The 23880-nt window shown below is 32.2% G+C and overlaps 2 protein-coding genes across 4 annotated transcripts; one reads left to right on the top strand and one right to left on the bottom strand.

The window, feature by feature from the left end:
* The first annotated feature begins 1959 nt into the window (after positions 1 to 1959).
* LOC128171247 (beta-hexosaminidase-like) lies at positions 1960 to 10043 on the top strand. The gene is made up of 11 exons (XM_052836994.1): positions 1960 to 2097; positions 3458 to 4019; positions 4299 to 4459; positions 4621 to 5042; positions 5502 to 5934; positions 6154 to 6364; positions 6929 to 7013; positions 7610 to 7844; positions 7978 to 8230; positions 9050 to 9187; positions 9534 to 10043. The coding sequence occupies exons 1-11, from the start codon at positions 2043 to 2045 to the stop codon at positions 9670 to 9672; spliced, it is 2694 nt and encodes an 897-aa protein (XP_052692954.1). The 5' UTR covers positions 1960 to 2042; the 3' UTR covers positions 9673 to 10043.
* Positions 10044 to 12637: 2594 nt separating this feature from the next.
* On the bottom strand, positions 12638 to 21236 carry LOC128171248 (uncharacterized). 3 transcript variants are annotated; one of them, XM_052836996.1, is made up of 5 exons: positions 21049 to 21236; positions 16991 to 17200; positions 16598 to 16849; positions 13540 to 13626; positions 12638 to 13160 (listed from the first exon to the last, which is right to left on the bottom strand). In XM_052836996.1, the coding sequence occupies exons 1-5, from the start codon at positions 21113 to 21115 to the stop codon at positions 13108 to 13110; spliced, it is 669 nt and encodes a 222-aa protein (XP_052692956.1). In that variant the 5' UTR covers positions 21116 to 21236; the 3' UTR covers positions 12638 to 13107. The 3 variants fall into 3 exon arrangements, with proteins under 3 accessions (XP_052692956.1, XP_052692958.1, XP_052692957.1); XM_052836998.1 differs by having other exon boundaries at positions 12645 to 12963; XM_052836997.1 differs by lacking the exon at positions 12638 to 13160 and having other exon boundaries at positions 13253 to 13626.
* Positions 21237 to 23880: the final 2644 nt, after the last annotated feature.

The following is a 23880-nucleotide window of genomic DNA, read 5'->3' as shown; positions in this document are numbered from 1 at the left end:
CCGAATGCCTGATACTATACATGCAAACTTCATTCATAGATAGATCATAATTATTTTAGAAGTATGAATCCTTTAAATTCTGAGATAAAAAGTCAGGGCATATATACATACATGTATACGTAATATAACGTACAAATTTAGTGGTTAAAAGCAGAGGGCTAGAGTCGGTGGAATCTCTGATAATCTTAAGGTTTCACTACAGTATTAAATTTTACTATATATTCTTACCAAAATTGCACAACTTTACATACAGATTAAAAATTCAAAACGAACTTCTGGAGAAAATCCTCTTGACATCTTTTTTAAACAACGCTTCATTTACAATTTTCTAGCAAAATACACACGTGCATCCAGCAAGGCGTGATACTTTGTTTACCTCGGCTACACATGTGCTTGAAAATTAAGCCCGGGCCTTTTCACCCCCCTCCGGAAACAACAAGCATTAAAGATTCAAATGACCTCGCATTATTACAAAAATGGGATAGCTAGACCTCTTACACATTGTTTTTCATCTCATAAAAAAATTCAGCTCCTGTCGCGTGCGGAAACGCTCCCAATTCAAAGGAAAATTCGGGAATTATTTTGGCTAAGCCATGTTTTGAAATACAGTTATGACACCTTAAGGCTTTCACGTTTTCGTTGGAAACACATACAAATGGTCCACGTATTGTAGTCCTTTTTTAAAGGACAGCAACTTGTTCAGTTATTATCTACCTCTAATAATAAAGAACTGTGTAATTTAGGTAAATATTTATGTTATGCAAGCAAGCAACACACTCTCCATGTGAATTATCCAAATTGATTATGTGCACTTTGTTTTTCTTACTGTTTATTTAATATGTATATGTTCATATGTATAACCTATGAGACATTTGTCTGAAGGAATAAAGAACTTAAGCGTGGCGATCGTTAACGCTGACAATACATGATTGCTCATAATTTCTTTGATCTCTGATTAGTGGATATAAAGAAAACAAGACGATACCTATTTTTGTGTTTTTTAAATGTAAAATTACTGTGAAAAAGATTTTCTCATGGTGATCGAAACTCATGGTAAATGTAGCATTCGATTTCACTTTTAGTTTCGGGACTCTTCTAGTGTTATCCAAGTCGACACGTTAAATTCAAAGTCCGATAACTCAAATTTGTTTACAAACAAAAATTACACATCATCGCCAATAAATGAAGTTTTCATATCTATCTACTGATGATTTATACAAAAGTAAGTGTATTGTTCTCAACGACAGTTTACCGTTCATGCGAGATAGAAATCAAAGTCGTTGTGTTCACGTGCTTGAGTGAAAACAGAACTAAATTTTGGGCGTGATCTTTTATCAAACAACAAAATTTTTTGTTTTCTTTTTTAAAGAAAAGATGCATGCGTTAAAATATAAGTGCGCTAATGTACTGGCACTTGCGTTTGCGCTAAAATACGTATGCGCCAAATTTTCTCGTCTTACAGTAACACAAATTGTGACCGTGCGCCATGACCTCGTTTTTGCAGGATTAGATTCTAAATAATTCTTAGAAATAAAGGAATTTATTTACTTTTTTTCTTGCAAATTGTTTGAAACTATTGTTAAATTATGTCTACCAAATTTAGTAATGATATGACGTTAAGTAACATAGCTATGACCAAAGTCTTCGTATTTTTTGATTGACCCTCGTAACGCATGTATAGTTTAACCAATTTCTAAAGAATTTCCGTTGTCATACAACACTGAATAATGAAATATGTAACAATAAACAGGACTTATTGAAACATAAATATCTTATCAAAAATGTGAATGTATAACGAACGACTAAACGTTTGTATGCTTCGCTTAGTGACACAGATATTCATCTTCCAAACGACATTCACATACCGCTGTTGCTTGTTAATCTTTGTCCTCTGTCATGGAGGAATGCATTAAGTCATATTTAGTAAGACAACATGCTTCACAACATGACATTCCTAAGATAAATGACACTTGTTCCTGTTGTTACTGCATACCTTCCTCTATTTAGATATCCACTGCACTGTGTAATGAATATGGAAAGGAATGGGGATTAAAATGGAGAAAAACTGCCCGATGCTTTACTTCGTAACTATTGCAGGTATGTATCATGCATTTCATTGGAATCAATGATTTACTCTGATCTGAATTTGTATTTCGTTTTATGGATTTTTGAAATAGTTGACAGTTTGTTATTGTAATATGTTTTTTGTTCCTAGGAATATTTTATTTTATGTCACGCACCATTTTGAAAGTTTTTTCAAATATTGATAGGTACACTTATTACTTTGAATTTGCAAATTTGATAATCTGCTATTACAATAAATAATGCAACCAAACAAAAGTTAACATTCTTGAATGGATATTTCATACATGATCAAAATACTAAAGTACTGATGGAAGTTGATTTGATTAAACAGTATTTATTTTAAAATAAACGAGATGTAAATTCGCATAGCATATAGGTTCATAGCTGTATTTGAATAGTTACATATATTTTTTTCTTATATAAATGCTTGGGCTTTTGCGGCAAACAATCTAAGATATAGACGGAAAACCCTATAAAAACAACATAATATTTCAAGATAGAATTAAAGCCACCTAACTCTAGGATGCATTCTGATCAGTAATCGACATTTCTGGAAAAAAAAAATCAAGCAATTTTTAACAAACAAATAATAAAGCAGTACTACCGCAGTACTGGTTCTTTTTTTATCGCTGATAGTCTGCCCTTGATTACAATAGCTACCGCTGTAAAAATGGCGCTTTGGTATGGCGTGGAATACGAACGTCTTCAAAATTTAAACAGTTCGTATAAAATAAAATCTGTCTAACTTCAAAGTATTTCAAAACTAGTTTCCTTTAAAAACAGTGTTTCTACATGTAAATACATGTACATTGCATCGAACATATTGAATTTTTGCAAGTATGAATTAAGTATTGTAATGGCTTGCATGTAGGTCCAAACACTGTTTCACTATCCTCTTGCCAAAGTACATGTAACTGTATAAAAGCGTTAATTAAATCAAATTTCCAAAAACCAAGTGTATGAATTTAATTTCGTGCTTAATCCATTAGACAACATTTATACTATTTTAAATTCATATTCCCGCCTTTTATCCAGTTGTTTATAGAAAGTTATGTGCATTTATTAAATGTCTAGTATTTCGTTATAAAATTGTAAGAAAATAGTATCTGCATAAACAGATTTATCTAAATGCTTTTGAAAGGAGGTCTTTTTTCTCGATTTGGTCATTTGCCTTTTACCTTATTCGTAATAAATAACAATTTTATTATCAGGCTCATTTTCTTTGATAAATAAAGTGTATACAGGTTTTCCATTTAGTCACGTCTGCCAGATTAAAAAGGATTTATGGTTAGATGTTTAACTTTTACAATATTATGTTTTATTTGTTGTATTGTCTTTTGTTTCTTTAAAAACATTTTTTTATATATTCTAGTGGTGTTTATATCAAATCTACAAGCAAACTCGGACATTGTTTACAATTCAACTGACCAAAGTTTGATAGACTATATTGCAGAAAATGCTGAAATACGATATGACGTTATAAGCAATTTCGTTGACAAGCGGAAAACATTTACATCGAAAATAACAATAAAAAACACAGGCAATCTTACAATTGCCTACAACAATTGGGAGATTTATTTCTACGCAATACGACTCGTTCAACCAAATGAATATCCATATAAGGAAGGATTTAAACTTCACAACTGTAAAATGCGGCTGTATCATGTATCCGGAAGTTTGTGCAAGTTGTGCCCCGAAAGAAATTTTCGGATGGAGTCGCATGATTTTGTTGAGTGCAAATTGGTAATGAAATATTGGCAGTCTGCCAAAACGGATACGATGCCGAACTGGTATGTTTGGGCGGAGGGACTTACATCTAGGGATATCGAATCCACGCAGGGGGACACTCTGACCTTTGTGGGACCTTTCGAGAGACCGGAACAGTATCAACGGTATGCTGATGATGGTTGGTCTCCCTTCACCCCAGAATCAAGGTAAAAACAGAGGACGAGGAATGTTCCTTATCCAGAAAGAATGTTATGAAATAAAGTTACATGTATCAACATGAAGAATAAATTATAGAGTTGCTTTTGCATTTATGCTCCTCAAAAAGGCGTGTGTGGGATAATTACTGAGCCATAGTTTATTGTTTTAACTTCTCTTTTTTCAGTTATCCTGTGTTTTATAGCCCTGAAGAATAATTTTCTTTAAGCTTTTTCAGTATACATGTACGTGCATGTAATTAATTCATTTCTTTGGATTTTTTTTTTCAGATTTAAGAAAAATGATGAGTTGGCAGTCTCCAATGTTTCTGAAAAATTTGTAATCCCAACACCAGTTGAAATGAACATGAAAAGTGGCAGCGTAAAAGTTGATTCATCGTGGACTGTAGTGAATTCAACGAAATATTATCAAGTTGCCAAACTAATTGCAGGTAACAAAGATTAAATGTTTTTAATGAAAATCAAATTAACATCGAAATGAGCAAGGAAACATTTAAAAGTAAAATAGACCAGTGATACCAAGAAAATGAAATAAAATGAATTAAATATATACTTTGCCTTCAAGTCAAACACTTTATTTCATAATATTTAGAGCACTTTGGATTGACAATTCGGAGTACAAAACCACAGGAAAAGTTTATTGATATAACAGAACAACATGATTTGAATCCGTTGAACGTCTCAACAACTGTAAACGAGGCTTATCTGATCCAAATAAGTTCTCAGTATATTACGGTGTCTGCAAGGGCAAAGGCAGGGATGTTTTATGCTTATCAGACATTAAAAAGTATACATCAAGATGGGAAATCACTTCCGTTGTGTGTAATAAAAGACCAGCCTCGATTTGCCTACAGGGGGATGCACTTGGATGTAGGTCGAAACTTCTTTTCAAAAGAGGAGATTCTGAAAATACTAGAGACAATGGCGATGTACAAATTAAACCAATTTCATTTCCATTTGACGGAGGACGAGGGTTGGAGGTTGGAAATTCCCGGTATACCTGAGCTTACAGAGGTATATACTGAATATGTTAACTATGTAGATGTGTTCTCGAACCAAGGTGTCTGTCATCTATCATTTTCATTTAAAAACGACAAACATCCACTATATTCAAATAGTTAATATGTTTTAAAAGTAAAAGCCTGGTTGGCTGTTATCTACCGGACGACTGTCATTTGATATATACTTTTTTTTTCTTAATACAACACAAGAAATGACGCAATTACATATACAAACTGATGTTATCAGAGCTACATGAGCACTGCTTTTTGTTTATCATATTTACTATAGATGAATGCCCGATTTATCGGTATTTTGTTTTGAACATACTTTCAGTGTACTTCGGAACCATAAAACTTCTAACTAATTTCATGTAATTTTTTTTCTATGTTAATTAAGAGGGGAAGAAATAGAGGACACAATAAAATGAATCTGCATAATGTTATTCAATGCTAAATGAATAAATTTCAATAGATTGGTTCGAGAAGATGTCATGACCTTAACGAAGACACGTGCATTCTTCCTCAATTGGGATCCGGATCTTCAAAAAACGGTCTTGGTTCCGGATTTTACACAACCGAGGACTATATGGAAATATTAAGATATGCTAATGACCGGAATATTCAAGTCATACCGGAGATTGACATGCCAGGGCATTGTCGTGCAGGTATCAAAGCATTGGAGGCAAGATACCGGAAGTACATGAAAATTGGAAACGAGGTTGAAGCTAATGAATATTTGCTGACAGATTTTGCTGACAAAACACAATATTTAACAGTGCAGTGGTTTTCTGATAATGCTATTAATATCTGCTTGAATTCAACAGCAGTATTTATTCGTCATCTAATTACGTCACTTATTGAGATGCATCAAGACATTCAGCCTTTGAACATATATCATTTTGGAGGTAAGTTAAATGCTGTGTGCAGCTGCCTCTTGTTGTTATATTTGTGTTTGCTTGAGGTCAATAGAGCTTCATAAATTAGAATGACAATAGAAATAATCATTGCTTTTATATAGCTTTTTTTCTAATCGCAAGAGAATTGTTCTCCTATCGGTAGATTATTCAATCATATTAAATTACAACAAATTTAAACATCGTCTCAAAATATTTAATCACATTCAGGGGACGAAGTAGCGGGAGCTTGGAAAGAATCTCCGGAATGCAAAAAGTTTCTATCGAAAAAAGGTCTCAATGATACCGCCACACTTAAGAGATACTTTGCTCATTTCATGTCAAATCTAACTAATGATGAAGGATTGCATATGGCGGTCTGGGCAGATGCTCTCAAAGAAGGAAACGCTCTTTATAATATCAGTGCATTTCCAACCAATCAGTAGGTAGACATTTTAACCGAAATATAAACACTGTCAAAATTGTTTTAAAATGTATAGTGTTTAGAGCGCAGAATCAATTTAAAAATCGAAACAGAATTCATGTTAATGACATACTAGTAATATACAGGTATTAAATCATGTAATATTATATAAATAGTGCCTGTTTGGGAGGGTAACAATTGAAATTGACACCCCGAGAAAACCATTGTCAACCGACGCGAAGCGGAGGTTGACAATGGTTTTCGAGGGGTGTCAATTTCAACTGTTATCCTCCCAAACAGGCACTATTTATTTTGTTATACTGAATGTCTTTTTTAAAATTTTTAAGAAAATTTTACTGCTTTTATATAGGAATAACGTGAATTCTACAGCGAACCGTACGCGCATAATTTTCGCGTATGTAACATTTTTTAATGTTACCCGTTGCCAAGTGCGTTGCTAACGCTGAGGGTAATAGTAAATATTATTAACTGCGTCTTAACCAATCAGATTTCAGTATTTAACATGAAAGTATAACAAACATGATTTAAGAAATAAAAATATGAAAATCTTCCTTCTGTTAGGAATATAATAGCGTATAATTGGGACAACCTTTGGGAGAGAGGACACGGGGACAAAGCCTATAAACTAGCCAATGCAGGATACAAGGTTTGTGTGTCATAGCCTCATCAACTTGATATTTTACGTACATTGTACACTGTATATTATAAGAAGCTTATAAACTAGCAAATGCAGGATACAATGTTTTTGTGTCATATCTTCATCAATTTGTATATAATTGTGCGTACACTGTACATTATAAAAAAATTCATTGTAGAATTACAAATTATGTATTCCGAAATGCATAGGTTTATTTCAATTAAAAAAATAAATAAAAAAAAACCCAGTGTAAAGTGATATGAAACGGATTTAAAAATATAGTGTAAAGTGATATGTGTTTGAGCTATTTAAAATCAGCAGTTTTGCACCAATTCTACTTACACGTGGATTTATAAGCATCGATCATTGCATGATCAAAATAAGTGTTTGTTAAAATTGTGTGCGTGTTTACATGCAGAATTACTGTGGAAGCTTTAGAATTCGTGGAGTTTGTTACTAAAAATGAAAACCGACGCATCTACGATATTAACCCCCCCCCCCCCCCCCCCCGAACGTATATGCAACCCCCTCCCAATCCACGCAAATTGGCCCCCATGAAATTCAATGACTCAACAGTATTTTTTTTTTCTTTTGTTTCAAAACAGGTAGTTCTTTCCCATGCCACACATCTTTATTTTGACCATCCATATGAACCAGATCCGGCGGAGAGGGGATATTACTGGGCTACCCGCTTCACTGATACTCGAAAGACCTTTGGATATATCCCTGACAATATATTCTATAATGCCGACAAGTCGAGGGATGGTCGAACATTAACCAAGGATCGAATATGTCCAAACAATAAATGTCTAAAGTTAGAGAAACCGGAGAACATCATTGGTATGGTTAACTGTTGTATGTATATGTTGAGGACTGGTCAAAGTGAATTACTTTTACTAAAACATGGTTTTAAAAAGATAATTTCACCATTACATAGTGCTTGCTCTTAAAAAATAAATGTACATAATCGAAGGCATACAAGGTCAAGTTTGGACGGAAACCATACGGACATCCCAGCAACTTCACGAGATGATGTTTCCACGCATGCTTGCGTTGGCTGAACGTGCCTGGCACAAGTCAGAGTGGGAGCGGATTCCAGACAAAGATAGGCGGATCATGGAAACAAATAAGGAGTGGGCTTCGTTTTCCAAAGCTTTAGTAGAAAGGGAGTTCTCTAGACTTGACGGCATGGGCATCATGTATCGTATCCCAGTACCTGGAGCAAGGTATCGTTGTTTGTAATGAAATGAGACAGAGCTTTTGGGTATACCATTAACAATATTTGCCTATATAATTCTTACCAGTCCATCAAATATTTACTCAATGTATCCTGTAAACTTGATGTTGGCCGGTCTGCCAGTCTACAACTCAATTGTTGGACCGCTATGTCGTAGCTAATGAATATTTGTTTGACCTCGACGAAACATAAATAACCAAAGTGCAACGCAGCATAAATGATTGTTTGCCACCTGTACATGTATTTGCAATTATTGGTGTTCTTGTAGTGAAGGGTACATGTATTACATTATTAATTAAGCTATTAAAGTGAAATGTTACAATTGGAAACTTTTGTTTTATCCAATTATTGAAACACAAGTTGCCGCAATTGACAGTTAAAACTGTTTTGTTATATTTTTAAAACGAATACAAGAAACAGCTCTAATATCAACCAATAATTTATCTCGCACTGCCTTTCGACTTTTTAACATCCGCTTGAATCGGATATATATTCATATGCTGGGACACAGTTGTTTAACATTTTTTTTTTAATTCTGTCCAAGTAACAAACTAGTTAAATGCAATAGTTAAAACAGCCTTAAATCAATTACACATAGAGTTAGAAATTACTGTATTTTTTTTTCTTTCTTTTGCAAACGTTCAGTTCAAGTCGAGTGTCAAAAAAAAATTAAATTTATTTTTAATAAATAAATAAATCCAGGCAAACAATTTCCTGCATTAATCGCTTAGCTTTAGCTATACAAAGAAAGTCGATAACTGCACATATATCTACGTTAACTGCCTAGTTCAATGACTTCATTTTGCAGGGTCAGTGGTGACGTTGTACAGGTAAATTCGGCTTTCCCAGGATTAGGTTTCCAATATAGTTTGGATAACCAACAGAGTTGGTTAAATGTGACGTCACAGGAAGTGCACTTGAAGACAAACATGTACTTTAGAACAAGGTTATTAAAGGTTTTCTAAAAATTATTTTTGATCCAAATGATTTGTAAATGGAATAGATATCAATACTATTAAATGCGTCTTTGAGCGAATACGTTGATTATCAACGTTCCAAAGTTTTATCAACGTTTCAAAGTTAAGTTTAAACGCTTTAACGGTAAATTGCTGAAATTTATAATTATAGTGGTTTATTTTAATGCATTTGCATTTTGTGATCGGATTTTTCATTCCTTGTGTATTTTTATGTATTTCGGAGTCTTTGTGTAAATTTTGTATAATCATCAAGTTTCAACTTATCAAAGCAATTAACGAATAACGTATTCAATTTCTATTGTTTTCTTACAACAGGTCATTGGATGGTTATCGATACAGCCGATCAGTATTCCTTAGAAACGTAATTTCTTCAGATGGATATCACATGAAACCAATTTGTATTAATATTTTTACTGCTACAATATTTTGTGTCATTAAAATAGTGTTATATTGAGAAAAAACGATGTGTTTTTTATAAAATAAATGTCCCAGTGAAACTATACACATGCAAGGATGTTTCTAAAGAAAAAAAATAAGATAATATTCACAATTATCACGTACACAACTCAATTTTTTCATTTCTTTTTTCAATGTTGTTTATTTCCTCAAAATGTGGTAGATAACATTAACCATCAAACATTGTACAAAAGAAGAAACTACGTCTCATGTTACACTTGTGTTATCTAATCCAAATCATTGCAGATAACTTTCTCAGATACAAAACCCTGAGCCTGAACAACCATTTTCTGAACAACCATTACTTGCATTTGAACATGTATTTTTCTATTACATGTTCGACACCGCATATATCACCTTTTTATGTAATTACAATTTAAGTACTTTTATTTAGAATAACCCGGCATATTATACATGCATATGAATATGTAATTTTTTAGCTGCCCGTGCATTCAATACGTTTTTAATGATTTAGCTATGTGCAGTTGTTTATTTTTTTTAACACATGACAGAGTAATATGATTTTTTTAATGAAAATTAATGATTTTTTGTTTTAGTTCTTGTCTTAAAACTTTAAAACTTCCACTAACAAATTTGAAAGAGGAGAGGACTAAAAAAGGCAGTGCCTGCTGCCTTACCCAATTCAATATATTATATTGAATAAAATATTGTTTTAATAAAATAAAAATAAAGTTAACAAAGGACTATATATTGTTTAAGCCTAAAATGACCCCATAAATGAATATTTTCATTTTACTGTAATTCTTTGTTGTATTTGTACAAATATACATTTGAAGTTTTTTCATAGCTTTCATTTTGATTTCCAACCAAACTGAAACATAAGAATTATATGATGATTTTTATTTAATGGCATAAAAAAAAACATTTCATATACTTCGTGTTTACGAGGGTACATGTACATGCTGATATAGGGCGACTTCTTTATTTTTTTTCTGAAATACTTTCATGAAAACTACTTTGTAAATACTTCGAGAATGGTTGTGATCATCAGGTTGATTTATGTAACAAAATTCTAAGTGTGCGAAACGTTTTTTTTCATGATAAAATACTTCAAAAATCTCGCAGACGGACAATGTTACTCTATTTTCAATACGAGTATTGAAGCAGATCGGGATGTAAATAACTAGAGTCAATATAAAACTCATTACAACTAGAAAACTGACCAGTCAGGAAGGGCCCCGCTATGACAATGAATATAGAGAAGTGAAAAAAACTTTGAATTCCATCCTCTTTATATTAACAATGATGAAAAATAAATGCCCGGCAGAAGATGTAAAGAACTGGAATATATAGGATCTCGTGATTTGTCGTTGGATATGATTTTCATTCTACAATTAAAGTGGTTTTTTTTCTTGAGCCTTAGTGAGGGGATAAAACACACAAGTTGGATAAAAATCATATTGTACTACAAATCATATGAGATTCTATTTATCCCATGTTTTATACACCACAATCAATGTTTACACTGTTTATAAAACTCCACATTATTTTACTTCATTATGCCTACGCAAATCCCATTGTAAAGTCACAACTGTGGGATATAAAAAAAATATCCAATGAATCATATCCACGGGATAAAGGGGGTTAACATGGGATGAAATAAAAATTGTTAAAAAAACAAAGAATTGATACCAATGCAATGATACCTAGGCTTTGCCTCAACTTCAAACAAACATCACTTGCAGACAAAGATGTTCATTAATCTTCATATGACAGATAGAGATAAGCCTCTAAATTATCTGCAGCAGGCCAGATAATTAATCCCAGGGGATGAATTGTTCTGCTCTCTCATCCTTTTCTTCTAAATTTACAATAAGATTTTTTTTTCAGAAATGACAGAATGGGGTTATTATCTGATTACCTGTTAAAATTAACAGCATTAAGGCAGAAAAAAATAAAATAAATAATTAAAAAATAAAATAGTGAAAAAGGATATCTTAATATATATCTTGATTTTATAATTCAATAAAATTATCATAAATCATTGTGTACGGTATTTTAACCAAAATAAAATATGAGTATTATATTTTAAATCCATATTTCAAAGAATGTACACAATACTACACATCATTCAAAATTGACCTTAACTTCAAAACAAAGTTCATTTGCAGACACAGGCAGTGCAGTAATTAATCTCAATGTGACAGATAAAAATAAAGCTTAGGATTTTCTTCCTGTGGAAGGTTAATTAATCCCAAACGACAAATATTGCACAGCCTTCCATGTATACAATGGTAACATTCTCAGCAGTTATCTCTCTTTGCCCATTCATTCTCAGCAGTTATCTCTCTTTGCCCATTCATTCTTATGCATAGTTAGGAATCTACCCCACCACCCCAGCTCCAAACCAGAAGACATAGAGAACCAAACTTAGCATCGAAATATGTATTTCTGCCTACTGAACTACCATACCAAATTTGAACTTGATTGGGCAACCATAAAAAAAGTTATAAGAAAAAAACAGGAAATTTGTGGACGGAAGAGTGACAGACGGACGGACAGAAGGACGGACGGACAGAGTGATTACTATAGGGCACCCGCAAATCCTTGCGGGGCCCTAATAATGTGACATCCCGTTTACAAACGTGTGCATGTTAAAGCGACGAGGGTGCATATTTTTTTTCGAAGAGTCGGACACTATTTGTTTCAAGTAAGACAGCAACGGATGAAAAAAGAAGTCAGATTGGCGCCTAATTTGGCTGACAAGCACCTTTTTCTTGATATCAAAAGAGAGGTATTTTGATTTTATTCAACAAATAGTTACCGTTCATGAAATATTTGGGGGAAAACTCTTACAACAAAACAGAAATTACAGTTTACAAACCTTCAATGATTGGACTGAGAAGTGAAACTGTGTATCAGATGGGCCGATGGATACTCTTGTACGGGTGGGCAGTGCTTCTTTGATTTGGAAAAACAAAAAAAATCAGTTGATATAAAAACACAAGGAAAGTTGTATAAAAATATCTCCAAAACAGAATCAGTCATCCAAATGCTGTTTTCAACTTAAGAAATATATATGTTTACAGAAATTTTAGTTTTCCTTAAGTGAAAAAGAGGAGAAAACATTGGTATGATTAACAGGTCTTGACAAAAATGTATAATATAAAAGAAATAACTTTTTGTCATGGCTTATGCGTTCAGGAAAGCAAATAGGGCGATGGTTCTTTTTTAAAATCGATAAAAGATAGGTTTTGATAGCCTTGGTTGTCTTCACTGCCATCAATGCGTCAAATTTTTTGTAACATGCACTTGGATATCTTTAATTCTACAAAATAACTAATGCATCAGAAATAAATGATTGGCTCAAAAATGTCAAACCCAATAAAATACATTGTAATCATATTGCAATAATAGTTTATCTCGAATTTTTTTTTATATATTTAGGAGAAACAACAATGGTATGATATATTTAATATATTAATATGTAATATTTGCTAGTAGAAAGCATGCACAGTTCCGCATCTACAAAGAAAAGAAGAAGATAAAATGAGTTTGTTAAAATGCATTATCCAAAAGAATTAAATATGTAATATTTAACATAACAATTTTTAAAATTGTGCTATAAGTTGAGAGATGCAGTATTAAATAAGCTAACAGAATGATATAGTTAACATTATAATAGATACACATAAAGCAATTCAATTCATACACACACATACTGTACTCATAGACATACACATAGAAAAGTATATTTATCTCAATTAAAAATAAGGTAAAAATATTTGATGGGCCATTCAGTATATTTTCTTAATTTTATTTGCATACATTATCTTAATTTCGATACATCGATAAAAAAATTGAAAATTATCATCTACATATTTTGGTTAAATAAATGACTTACATGTTCTACATTTACCACTAGTTATATCACAGACTTGGCATCCAATGCACGACTTACAATCAGCGCCATATTCACCAACTTCGCATCCTAAAATACAGTATTTTTCAACACTTAAGCTTACTTAACCGATAAATAAAGAACAATTGAGAACTAAGTTTATTGATTGTACTTTCATGTTAAATGCTGACATTGGACTGGTTTAGGCACAGTTAATTATCAGTTCTATTATCGTCAGCAACATACTTGTAAATGGGTAACACAACAAAAGACGAGTGCACTTATGGGTCCAGATAAAAAGTGAAAAATTAAGATTCAAACTAAGCATATTTTTTCCTAACATTATCTATTGATGTCTACTCCATAAGATAAATTAGGTTTTAGCGCTGAATTTATAGTATATAATAAGCACGAAGCTTTAAAACATAGTAGGGGTCAGCACACATTCGTGATATTGTATTGTAAATCGAGGATGGCCATTCATTTCAAAGCCTTTGTTTACTGTCTGCCTAACCGAGTACAAACTTATGGAAAAGACAAAATACGCAATATACATTTAGAAAACCCCTGTGAAAGTAAGAAGTTTGAACATCATTGGGCTGGTACCTAAAATATGAAAAATGTATGAAACTTTTAAGGTTTTTCCTATAACAAGCGACAGCTTTTATCTGTGTGAACCATGTTTGAACCAACGCATGGAATGAATTATTTCAAACAATCACGCGGGTTCTATCCAGATAAACGTTCGTCAAATGTGCTCACTGTAAATCATTGACACGTTTTAAATCGCTTTCTATCATCTTTGTATGGTCAGGAATGTTGTTTGGTCACTATTGTAATATGCAACTTCAAAGCTTTATTAGATTTTTTTTCAGACGTAAAATATCTTCAATAATGCAAAAAGTATAATTTTGCAAACGCACCAATCGATCCACCATCAGAGCAATGTTGATTTAAATGTCTCCTTCCTCTGATTTAAATAGACAAAATTCAAGTAGGTTCGGTTCGATTTTTCCGGATTTAGATTATTTATAGGCATTCAAAAATCCTAATTTTTTTAAACTGTATGCTAATTTTGGTAAATTTAAGCGTGCATATAAATCAGAAGTATCCATCAGTGCTTAATTATTACGATAAAAAAAAATATTTTTTACATAAAAACATGCACTGAAAAAGGGCCCATTCTCTATAGCTTTATTGCGCTTGTTCTTATTACGAACTGTTACATGCACGTAAATAGTGCGTATATGGTTCGCCGTAGAATTCAAGTCATTACGATAGAAAAGGAGTAACTTATTTTTATTAATTAAAACGTTCAGTTCCGCTGCGACCCGAGTTTGATCCCCGTGATCGACAGTGGTTGTATGTAAAAGGGTACGGCGGTCGCCCGCTTTGACACGTGGGTTTTCTCCAGGTACTCCGGCTTCTTCCCTCGACAAGGACCACCTCGCGCCAACATCCGTGCCAACGAGAGATATTAATATAAGTTGTAGAACTTGTTTATCAATCGTTGTAAAATAAAAAAAAGTTCAAGTTTTTAGGTTCAGTATGATTTGAGTAGGCTGTCAATGGTAATCTTGGGGTGTCCATTTTGCGGAGATTGTCACTGTTTTTCTCGGGGTGTCAATTTCAATTGTTACCCTTTTTGAACAGTCACTGTTAATATATTGACACATTGAAGTACTGGTAAATATCGATAGCTCGAACTTCAGGAAACCATGATTTAACTTCGAAAGATAAGGAGTTCGAGAAATTGAAAATTCAAAAAAAAAAAAAAATCAGAAATTTTTGTTCACATCAATTTCTGACCAGACCGGCCATTGTGATTGAAAATGTTAAACTCAATTTCATTGGTTAATATTCTTGATGGTTCAATAAGAATCAGCCTTTTTTAAAGACGTAAAATGACTGGCCCTATCAGAAGTCAATGTGGCTGCAGAATAAAAGTTCAGTTTGGAGAGTATTTAAGGAATTTTATCGTAATTTAAGGATGTGAGTAGCGTGCGTTTAATGTGAGATGTTAAAAGATTAGTTTGAATGTGTCTTGACTTGTTGCAATACTGCTGTTGTCATAGGCAACATCCCATTGTGAGCCCTGGACCGGTAAATATCCGAGTAAAAATACACTGGCGACTTCGAAAGAATAATGACGTATATCTCCGCTATTTTAAGATCCATCAACTTGAAATTCGGCATGAGTGTGTCTTAGACATTACTTTTCTGAAGAAAAAAACATTCATATTGCAAGTGTTTAAAACAATTGATTTATTAGGCTTTTGAAGCGAGCTGGCAGTTTTTTTTTTATCTGGGTCAGAGTTCGACCCCTTTCTTTATTTATTGTTACATTGAAATTAATGTTAAAACGGGCTTGGCCCCTGTGGGCCAGAGGTTTATATTTATAATATGGAAGGATAGTCTTACATAATAATTTCATTCGTTTTTTCTGCTATATTACTTTAGTTTAAACGATACAGAACTTTTTGTGGTTTTTACGTTAAAAAAGATATTAATATACATGTATTATGTTATCTTAATCATAGAATATTTTAAATAAAGAGTGTTTTACGGTAACTTTCACAAGTTGTTGAAATTAATAGATCAGTTATAAATTACCTATCTACCCTTTGAGGGAAGCAAGGGGTAGTGTCTCTTACGTAATCAATCAATTAACACTACCACGCATCGCTCGACCATCCAGGTAAGGTCCACGCGGAGCTATAATTATACGCTTAATCGGTCGCGTCCCTACACTGCAACCACTTCGAATTATCAAGAGTGAAAAACAATAAAATATGTATAACGGGAATTAGGTTTTACTTCGAGAGATCAAGAATTTCGAAAGATCGGAGTTCGAGAGATCAAGATTTAATTTGCTTAGTTATATAGAGAAAAAAATTGTGACCGTGAGCTCACTTGGAGAGATAAAAAACTTCGAGAGATCGAAGTTCGAGCCATCGAGTGTCACCTGTATACACATGTATACACTGTAACGCTTAACAAGAATACATAGCTTTATAGTAATAATATGCAAAGTAATGAATTTAATATAATGCATTAATACCAAAAACTTCTATTTCACAGATCTCAAGAACAGCCCCTGTTATATTATCATCTTCAGGTGCGTCGTAGGTAGTCTCTACAATGAGGTATCTTGCTGTCAGTTTACAAGGCACCTCCATTAGAAATGGGGGCACGTCAGGATATGTTGTATTGTCAGTGTAACAGCGGGTTCTTTCTGATGTATTCGATTGTGTTGCTGGTATGTCAGACATATCAATATAAAACTCTCTGAATCTGTATGGCTTCCAGATGTCTAAAATGCCAACCAAACATTGAATTTAAACAAAAAGAATAAAGACACTATAAATATATCTACTGCTTAAAAATTAAAGATCTTTATGCATTGCCTTAAATGTAATTCTTATAAATACCTGTTTTATTCACTAAGACTTACCCTCATTTCTATAATGAATTCTAATTGTATTTATGCTGTATGGTTTTCCAAAATCCAGCTGTAACCAGGCTTTATCTTTGTTTATCTCAGTGTGTGAACAGACTCGATGATCATTTGTAATAGTATCCCCATCATTTGCGAATGTTGCTAAAGAATTACTGTATGTCGAACTCAATGAAATAGCTGTGGTATTTCTTTTTGATAGATTTTCTGAAAATAATATTCGTAAAATATATCGTTTTGGTCATTCAGTAAATAGAAAGGGAAATATATTAACGACTTTAAAAATGACAACATTTGTGTATGTTTTTTTCCAGATGTAACCCTGCTATTATGACTCTAATAAAATCGACGAGTGTTAGAATAGAATACTGGCTCCATATCTACAGCAGCAGATATGATCTCCTTCAAAGTTAGAGATATTTAATAAGGAATAAAGAATCATTCTTTGAGTATTATGAGGTGATAAATTTGGTTGGGGCGTGATCAAATCCAATAAAGCCCGAAGGGCTTTATGATAGACTTGATCACACCCCGACCAAAATTATCACCTCATAATATTCAAAGAATGATTCCTTATTACCTTTTTTTAATATAATTTTAAGCCATCGTACGATGTAATATTTAAATATAAATAAGCAAACCCCACTGGCGCCTCAATTTGGCGTCATTTGTATTATGGGTTATACAGTACAAAATCGATACTTAGTGTTATCACAGGCAAAGACACTGGAAAATGTAAATATAAGTAAATGAAGCTAATTTGTTATTGGCAACACAATAAGAAAACCCTAATGCATCAAGGGCATCTTAAGGAAAGGAGATCGTCTGTCTTTGTGTCCCAACTGATTGAGTGTATTCAACCTTCAAGTTATGCATCGATTGTGATCAAAACTTTTAAAAAAGTACCTAGGATTATTGTTAATTTGCCAAATCATTTTTGAAATATATTTCCTTTATTAAAAAAAAGAATGTCAGTTATTAGTCTCCTACAACCGGCTGGGGACTATAGCTTTCCTCTGCGTCCGTCAGTCCGTCTGTCCGTCCGTCCGTCTGTCTGTCCCACTTCAGTTTTCCACTGTTTTTTTCTTTATGCGTTGGACGAATGATATGAAACTTACTGAGCAGCTTCAAAATATCAAACTACAGATCAAGTTTACACTTTTGTAGCGTCTGGTTGACATATTTTCCAAAAAAATAAGTTTTTATATTCCAATTTTTTTAATGTTCGGGCTCGTTATCGGGCTCGGTGTTTATCAAATAAACGAGGAAAGTATGTTGTCAGTAATAATATCGTGCATTACTTGGACCATTCCTTTTATTGTTTCTAACAAACAAATAAGTTCTGTAAAATAGTATCAAGCATTGTGTTGTAAATTTGTTACATTAAAAGTTTAAAATTTATCAATTTAAACTTAACTATAACAGTTTAAATGTAACAGTTATAAGTAACATGAATCAGCAATTCATGATATTTCATTGTTCGATTAATTGAAAAATGTTGTTATTTGAAATAGAAATTTGTGCGTTTATGACCTATAATTACGTATCAAAATTTAATAATTGAAATTAGTTTGATTGATGTATTTCGTTAAGTGCGATGAAATATCTCATACATTCTTTTAACTTAAAATGGTATTCTTACATAAATTTTATTTAGACTAATTTTCACTCCCAAGGTTTACTAGCACATCTTATGTAACATATAGAATGTCATTTTACATTAAAGAATTTTTTACAGGCTGTTAGGTAGTAATGTAAACATTTCGTTTTTCGGTTTCTTTGGAAATAAATTCTTTGGCGCATTAGCTTGACACTTCGAAATTCCACGTAGATAAACTTATTTATTTTGTTTCGGCTTCATTTCAATCCTGTCTTTGTTACAGGTATTCTTTGCGGAAATGCGAGTAATTGTTGTAACACCTTTTTGGCTTAGTTAACAGTGTCAAGCATCAAAGAAATTTTGCCGAAATTGGGCGTTAACCTTTTTAAAATGAGTTACCTGATTGGTCAATTTCAAGTCCGTAGAGTGGCCGCGTTGGTAAGTGATTTTTACGAAATCACTTTCCAATTGCGGCTCATCGAAATAAACATCTTTTAATTAATTTCTACGGATTTTGATTTTGATTCCTCAGGTAAGCTCAAAACTATTTCTAAGTACTTTTAATAATATTTATTATTTAGGAAATCTTATTTTAAGACTATTTTGAAAAGTTTTTTTTATTATTATTTACTTGTAAAGGAATTTGATTAATAAATCATGACAATTCTTAAATTATCAAATCTAACTATAAAGATTCTGTTCAACTTATATTAATTTTGTTATTGAACTAAATAACGTAAGTAATTCGTTATCCTTAATAAATTAATTAGTTTCACGAATTTTTCATATTTCAACTTTAAATTTTACCGCACTAAATTAAAAGAACTCTTCTGTGCTAAGAGATAAACAAGTTAACCTATACAAAACGAAAACAGAAATTTTATCCGCTAAATTCTAAAACATGTCAAAATCTTAAGTAATTATTTTATTCTTTCGATAATTCATTTTCGATCCATTATGTTATTACAAAAGAAAATTTTTATGGGTAAGCCGTGTGCTTGATCTTGTTCTGATTTCTTTTTATGTGTACTGTACGTTATTTTCACTCGTGTTTACATGTTTGTTTACATCATCATTTGTGTTTTAGATAATGCTTTTAATCTCTGAAATTGTACAACTTTATATTTTTATATTTGTGATTTGAAACGACTTTCCAATTGCGGCTCATCGAAATAAACATCTTTTAATTAATTTCTACGGATTTTGATTTTGATTCCTCAGGTATTGTGAACGTGAGTTCCTCACATAGCCACAAATCTGCTGAGCTTTTCCCCAAACATCACGACGGTGAAAACCAGAGTGTGATAAATTTAATCGACAGGGTTTTTTGTATTATTACAATCGGGTTCGTTATCGGGTTGGTCTGTTGAGACGGTAAGAAATGATATTCTTCATAACAGTGCATTGTTTTCACAAATTTGTACAAACCGGTAGGGGACGTGTATTGCTTATGCAATACTCTCAGAATGCTTGTTGTAATACCGGCCTTGACGTCGGGAGCGAATCTTAATAAGGTGCGAACTAACGCGACACCCTTGTACATGTACGTATTGCAATGTTTATTATCATACACATACTCAGCAAACCTGTCGGTTAAAAGCGCACACAAAATTTAATATAAAATCGGACCAAGCAGCATTATTTAAAAAAAAAATTATTTAAGTTTTTACCTCTTAAAATGAAGACATCAGTTTGAAGGAAATAATTTTCATTTAAACAAACAAGATATCTATGAGTCAATGGTCACTAGTTATACATCCGATTGGATGTGGTTATACAAAATAATAAGCAAAGTCTACATTTAAATGGAAGTTGACTTCTGATTGGGACAAAAATAGATCCAAACGTAAGGCTTGCTTAAACACAGATCGCTAAAACATTTCAAACATCGCAAAACATATTTACTGAAAAATCTTCGACGGTAATTTGCAATGGTAAATTATTATACCCCTTTTTTCTAGAACGGGTGGAAAACAAATCAAATATAACACAATGCCAAATTTGTTTTTTAAATTGTATGTGCACGTACATAAACTTTACAAAAAATAATTATAGCAATAAAAGTAATCATTCAAAGAAACTAAAATTCTTAAGTTAAATCTGATGCAAATTAATAAAGGATTTCAGATAATTCTCCTCTTTGAATCATCATCAAATTAATTACATAAACAATGCTCGTTACTTATAATAAATAAGATGTCATAGTTAATAATTATGATTTTTATATGTACATTAAATTTAAAAAACAAGGTGTGTATCTATAACTATTATGTCAATGGGGATATATTTTCCTTGAACATGTATATTAAAAAAATGAAGTCAACCAAAACTTGAGAAAGTGACTGTTATAGTGCATCATTATCATCCTATGATTTTAAAATATATATATATATAGATATATTAGCAAAGCAACTAGCCTCTTTTATTTTAAATAAAATTGAAGGAAAACTCTTACCGAAGGCATTGACAGCTAAAACTCCTATAAAATACGCAAAATACAAGACAAGTTGCAAATTTTTCATATTCCCTAATTGCAAAACATGTACATCAGGAAGTATAGAAAACTCCAAGCAAGTTATAACCACCAATATGCCAACTTCAAAATTGAATTGCTCCTTTAGAATTAATTTGGATGGATATTTCTAAACTTCGTTCATAATCTGACTAAGATCGTCATTATCTAAAAATCCATTTAAACCTTATTTTGAGCGATTAGTAATCTATTTGTTTGGTTATTGAGACATGCACTATAAGAGACTTTAATTCTAGATCATTGAATTAGAAATTAAAAACCCAAGTAAAAGAGATAAAGCAATTCGATAATCACTACGAATAAGATATATGAAAGCAAAACTCAGTCTTCCCATCTATCATGCCATGTATTTAAAAATGTATAATGAATAAACAGAACCTTTAAAAAAAATAGCTTATTTAATGACACAGTTTTCTTTAGAGTATTATGTGCAACTCGTGTTTCATTTGTATGCATTCTTTGAATAGAGCTCTGTCATTCGGTAAGAATAAATACATTTTTAAACGAAAGGAAATTAAAACTCAACTGCAAATCCCAGGTCTGCTAATGAATTACTTTACAAAACCGTACAGTTGATATATGGTTGGATGACACATTATTATGAATCAGTCATCGTTTTAATGAATGTAAGAACATTTTTTTCTTTTAATTGTCAGATTTAAGTGCCTCAATCAAAAAATACAAAGACAGTGTGGCTGTTTATCATATATGTTTCAGTAAAGTCATAACATATTTATGTATGCAACAATACGTATTTTACCGATAAACGAAGTTTCATTCCATATCATGAAAAGGTATTTACGGTCTTCCGTTTCAAACGGAAGACCTTGTTCCGATTCTGATGGTAATTCTTTATTATTATTATTCCTCTTCTTGACTTTTTTTTAAACCCTTTAAACAGTTTTGTGTGTCATCTGATTTCATTCGAGTTTTTAGGGTGTATTATAAATTAGATTTAGTTTTTAAGTCACAAACAGATAAGAAATCGTTACTTTGAGTTATTCCCCCTTTTTAAATATTTTAGGGGTATTCGTTTCCGGACAAAGGCTCCGAAATGGTCCATAGAAAATAATCAAAAGTTAGAAATCGTTAAAATTGACACTTTGAATGTTGTCCTCTTATTTTTGTATTTTTGTTTTTTACAATTTTACAACTTGAATGATATAATTGAAACCTATGTTTAAAAAATTGTTGATTTTTACTTATGTTTTTGCTTATAACTTGTTAGTTTGAAATATTTTCTAATTGCATATAGAACAAAAGTTGTGCAAAAATAAAGGGCTTTCATTTGAGACCAGAAAAAAAAAAGGCTGGCCCTACGTGCCTGAAAAGTCTTTGCTGTATAACTAAAAAACAATACATGCTACGATAATGATGTCGCTGGAAAAGTTGTTTTTCATTATCTTAGCAATTTAATTGTAATATAGTATTGTTTGGATATTGTGTAATATGAGAGCTAAAAGCTTCACATAAAGACATGCATACCCGCTTTCATTTTGCATATAAGGTATAGCTTCCTGTGCGTAATAGTGTTTTAAATTCGCAGCTAATACTTTTCTTGTCTAAATATACCCCCAACTTAGTACAGACATGCCTTTATCTCTTTTACGAGAGGTCTAACTCTTCAATACTCTGCAGTCTGCGGTTACATTAATGCATAGAAAATAGGCATGAACTAATTTTGAAGAGTTCAAATTCATTTTCTAAAGCCCTGATTGATCAGAAGTATAGGTAGTGTGAAAATGACCTCCTATCAATAATTGTCAGACCCTGACAAGTGTAAGGAGGATGGTTTTTTTACGACTGATTGACAATCCTTTCTGGACTTCAAGCTTTAACGGAAGACCTCCTCGTTGCTTGCAACAAGCTCGGCTCTAGTTTTCTTACCCAATTTTAAAATCAACATGTGTTATCCTCACGTCAAGATGACGCACACACGATTAATAGAAATATATAATCTTTATATCTCCCTGATCTTTTGTGCACACCACCATTTAATTAACATGGGCAGGTCAAAACACACAATATATTGACCATCGATCGCTTCCTGACTCACTTGTCACTATGACCTTTACCCAGTTATTCTCTATTCGCTATGACCAACGAATTTTTAAGAGAGGCTGTCTGTAATCATTGAGAAATTTTTTGGAAACTGCCAAACAAATTTTATCCAAAAATCCTATGATTACATATAGCATTATTGATAAATTGAATATAAACACAAGTGTGAGACATTTAAATGCGTTCCTTACAATTTTATGTATCGTTTTCTTGTAACCATGGTAACGGCTCCAGAGTCTTGGAAAAAACCCGTCAAATATGCCACATTAAATGCCAAATTATTTATAGTTGGAATTGTAAAATCAATTTTTATAAGTTTAAGGTAAATGAACAGAACTCATTAAAAAATTTTATTAAAAGATAATTTAAATATTTTTCCAAACTTGGCTGCCATGGAAACCAAAATAACCTGACATTTTTTACAACTGAAAATTCAATAAAACAACCAATTTTTAAGCTACGATATTTCAAAGGCACAACTTGATATGGTACAATCTTTCATATAGGAAGAAAAAACACATTTTAGACTTTTATTTCAAAAAATAATATCAGTTAAACAACTTTTCTTTTTTTTTCCTGGCCCGAGGAAAAATCCCATTTTTCACCATATTCAGCTATATTTGCATATTAAAAAGAGAAGGTTACATGGCTTTGAGCATATTATGAAAAGTAAAATCAAATGATTTCTTTTGA

This window comes from Crassostrea angulata, chromosome 2, assembly GCF_025612915.1.
Source record: "Crassostrea angulata isolate pt1a10 chromosome 2, ASM2561291v2, whole genome shotgun sequence".
Taxonomy (NCBI): Eukaryota; Metazoa; Mollusca; class Bivalvia; order Ostreida; family Ostreidae; genus Magallana; species Magallana angulata.
The sequence above is the reverse complement of the archived record's forward strand: the minus strand, read 5'-3'. Positions and strand labels throughout refer to the sequence as shown.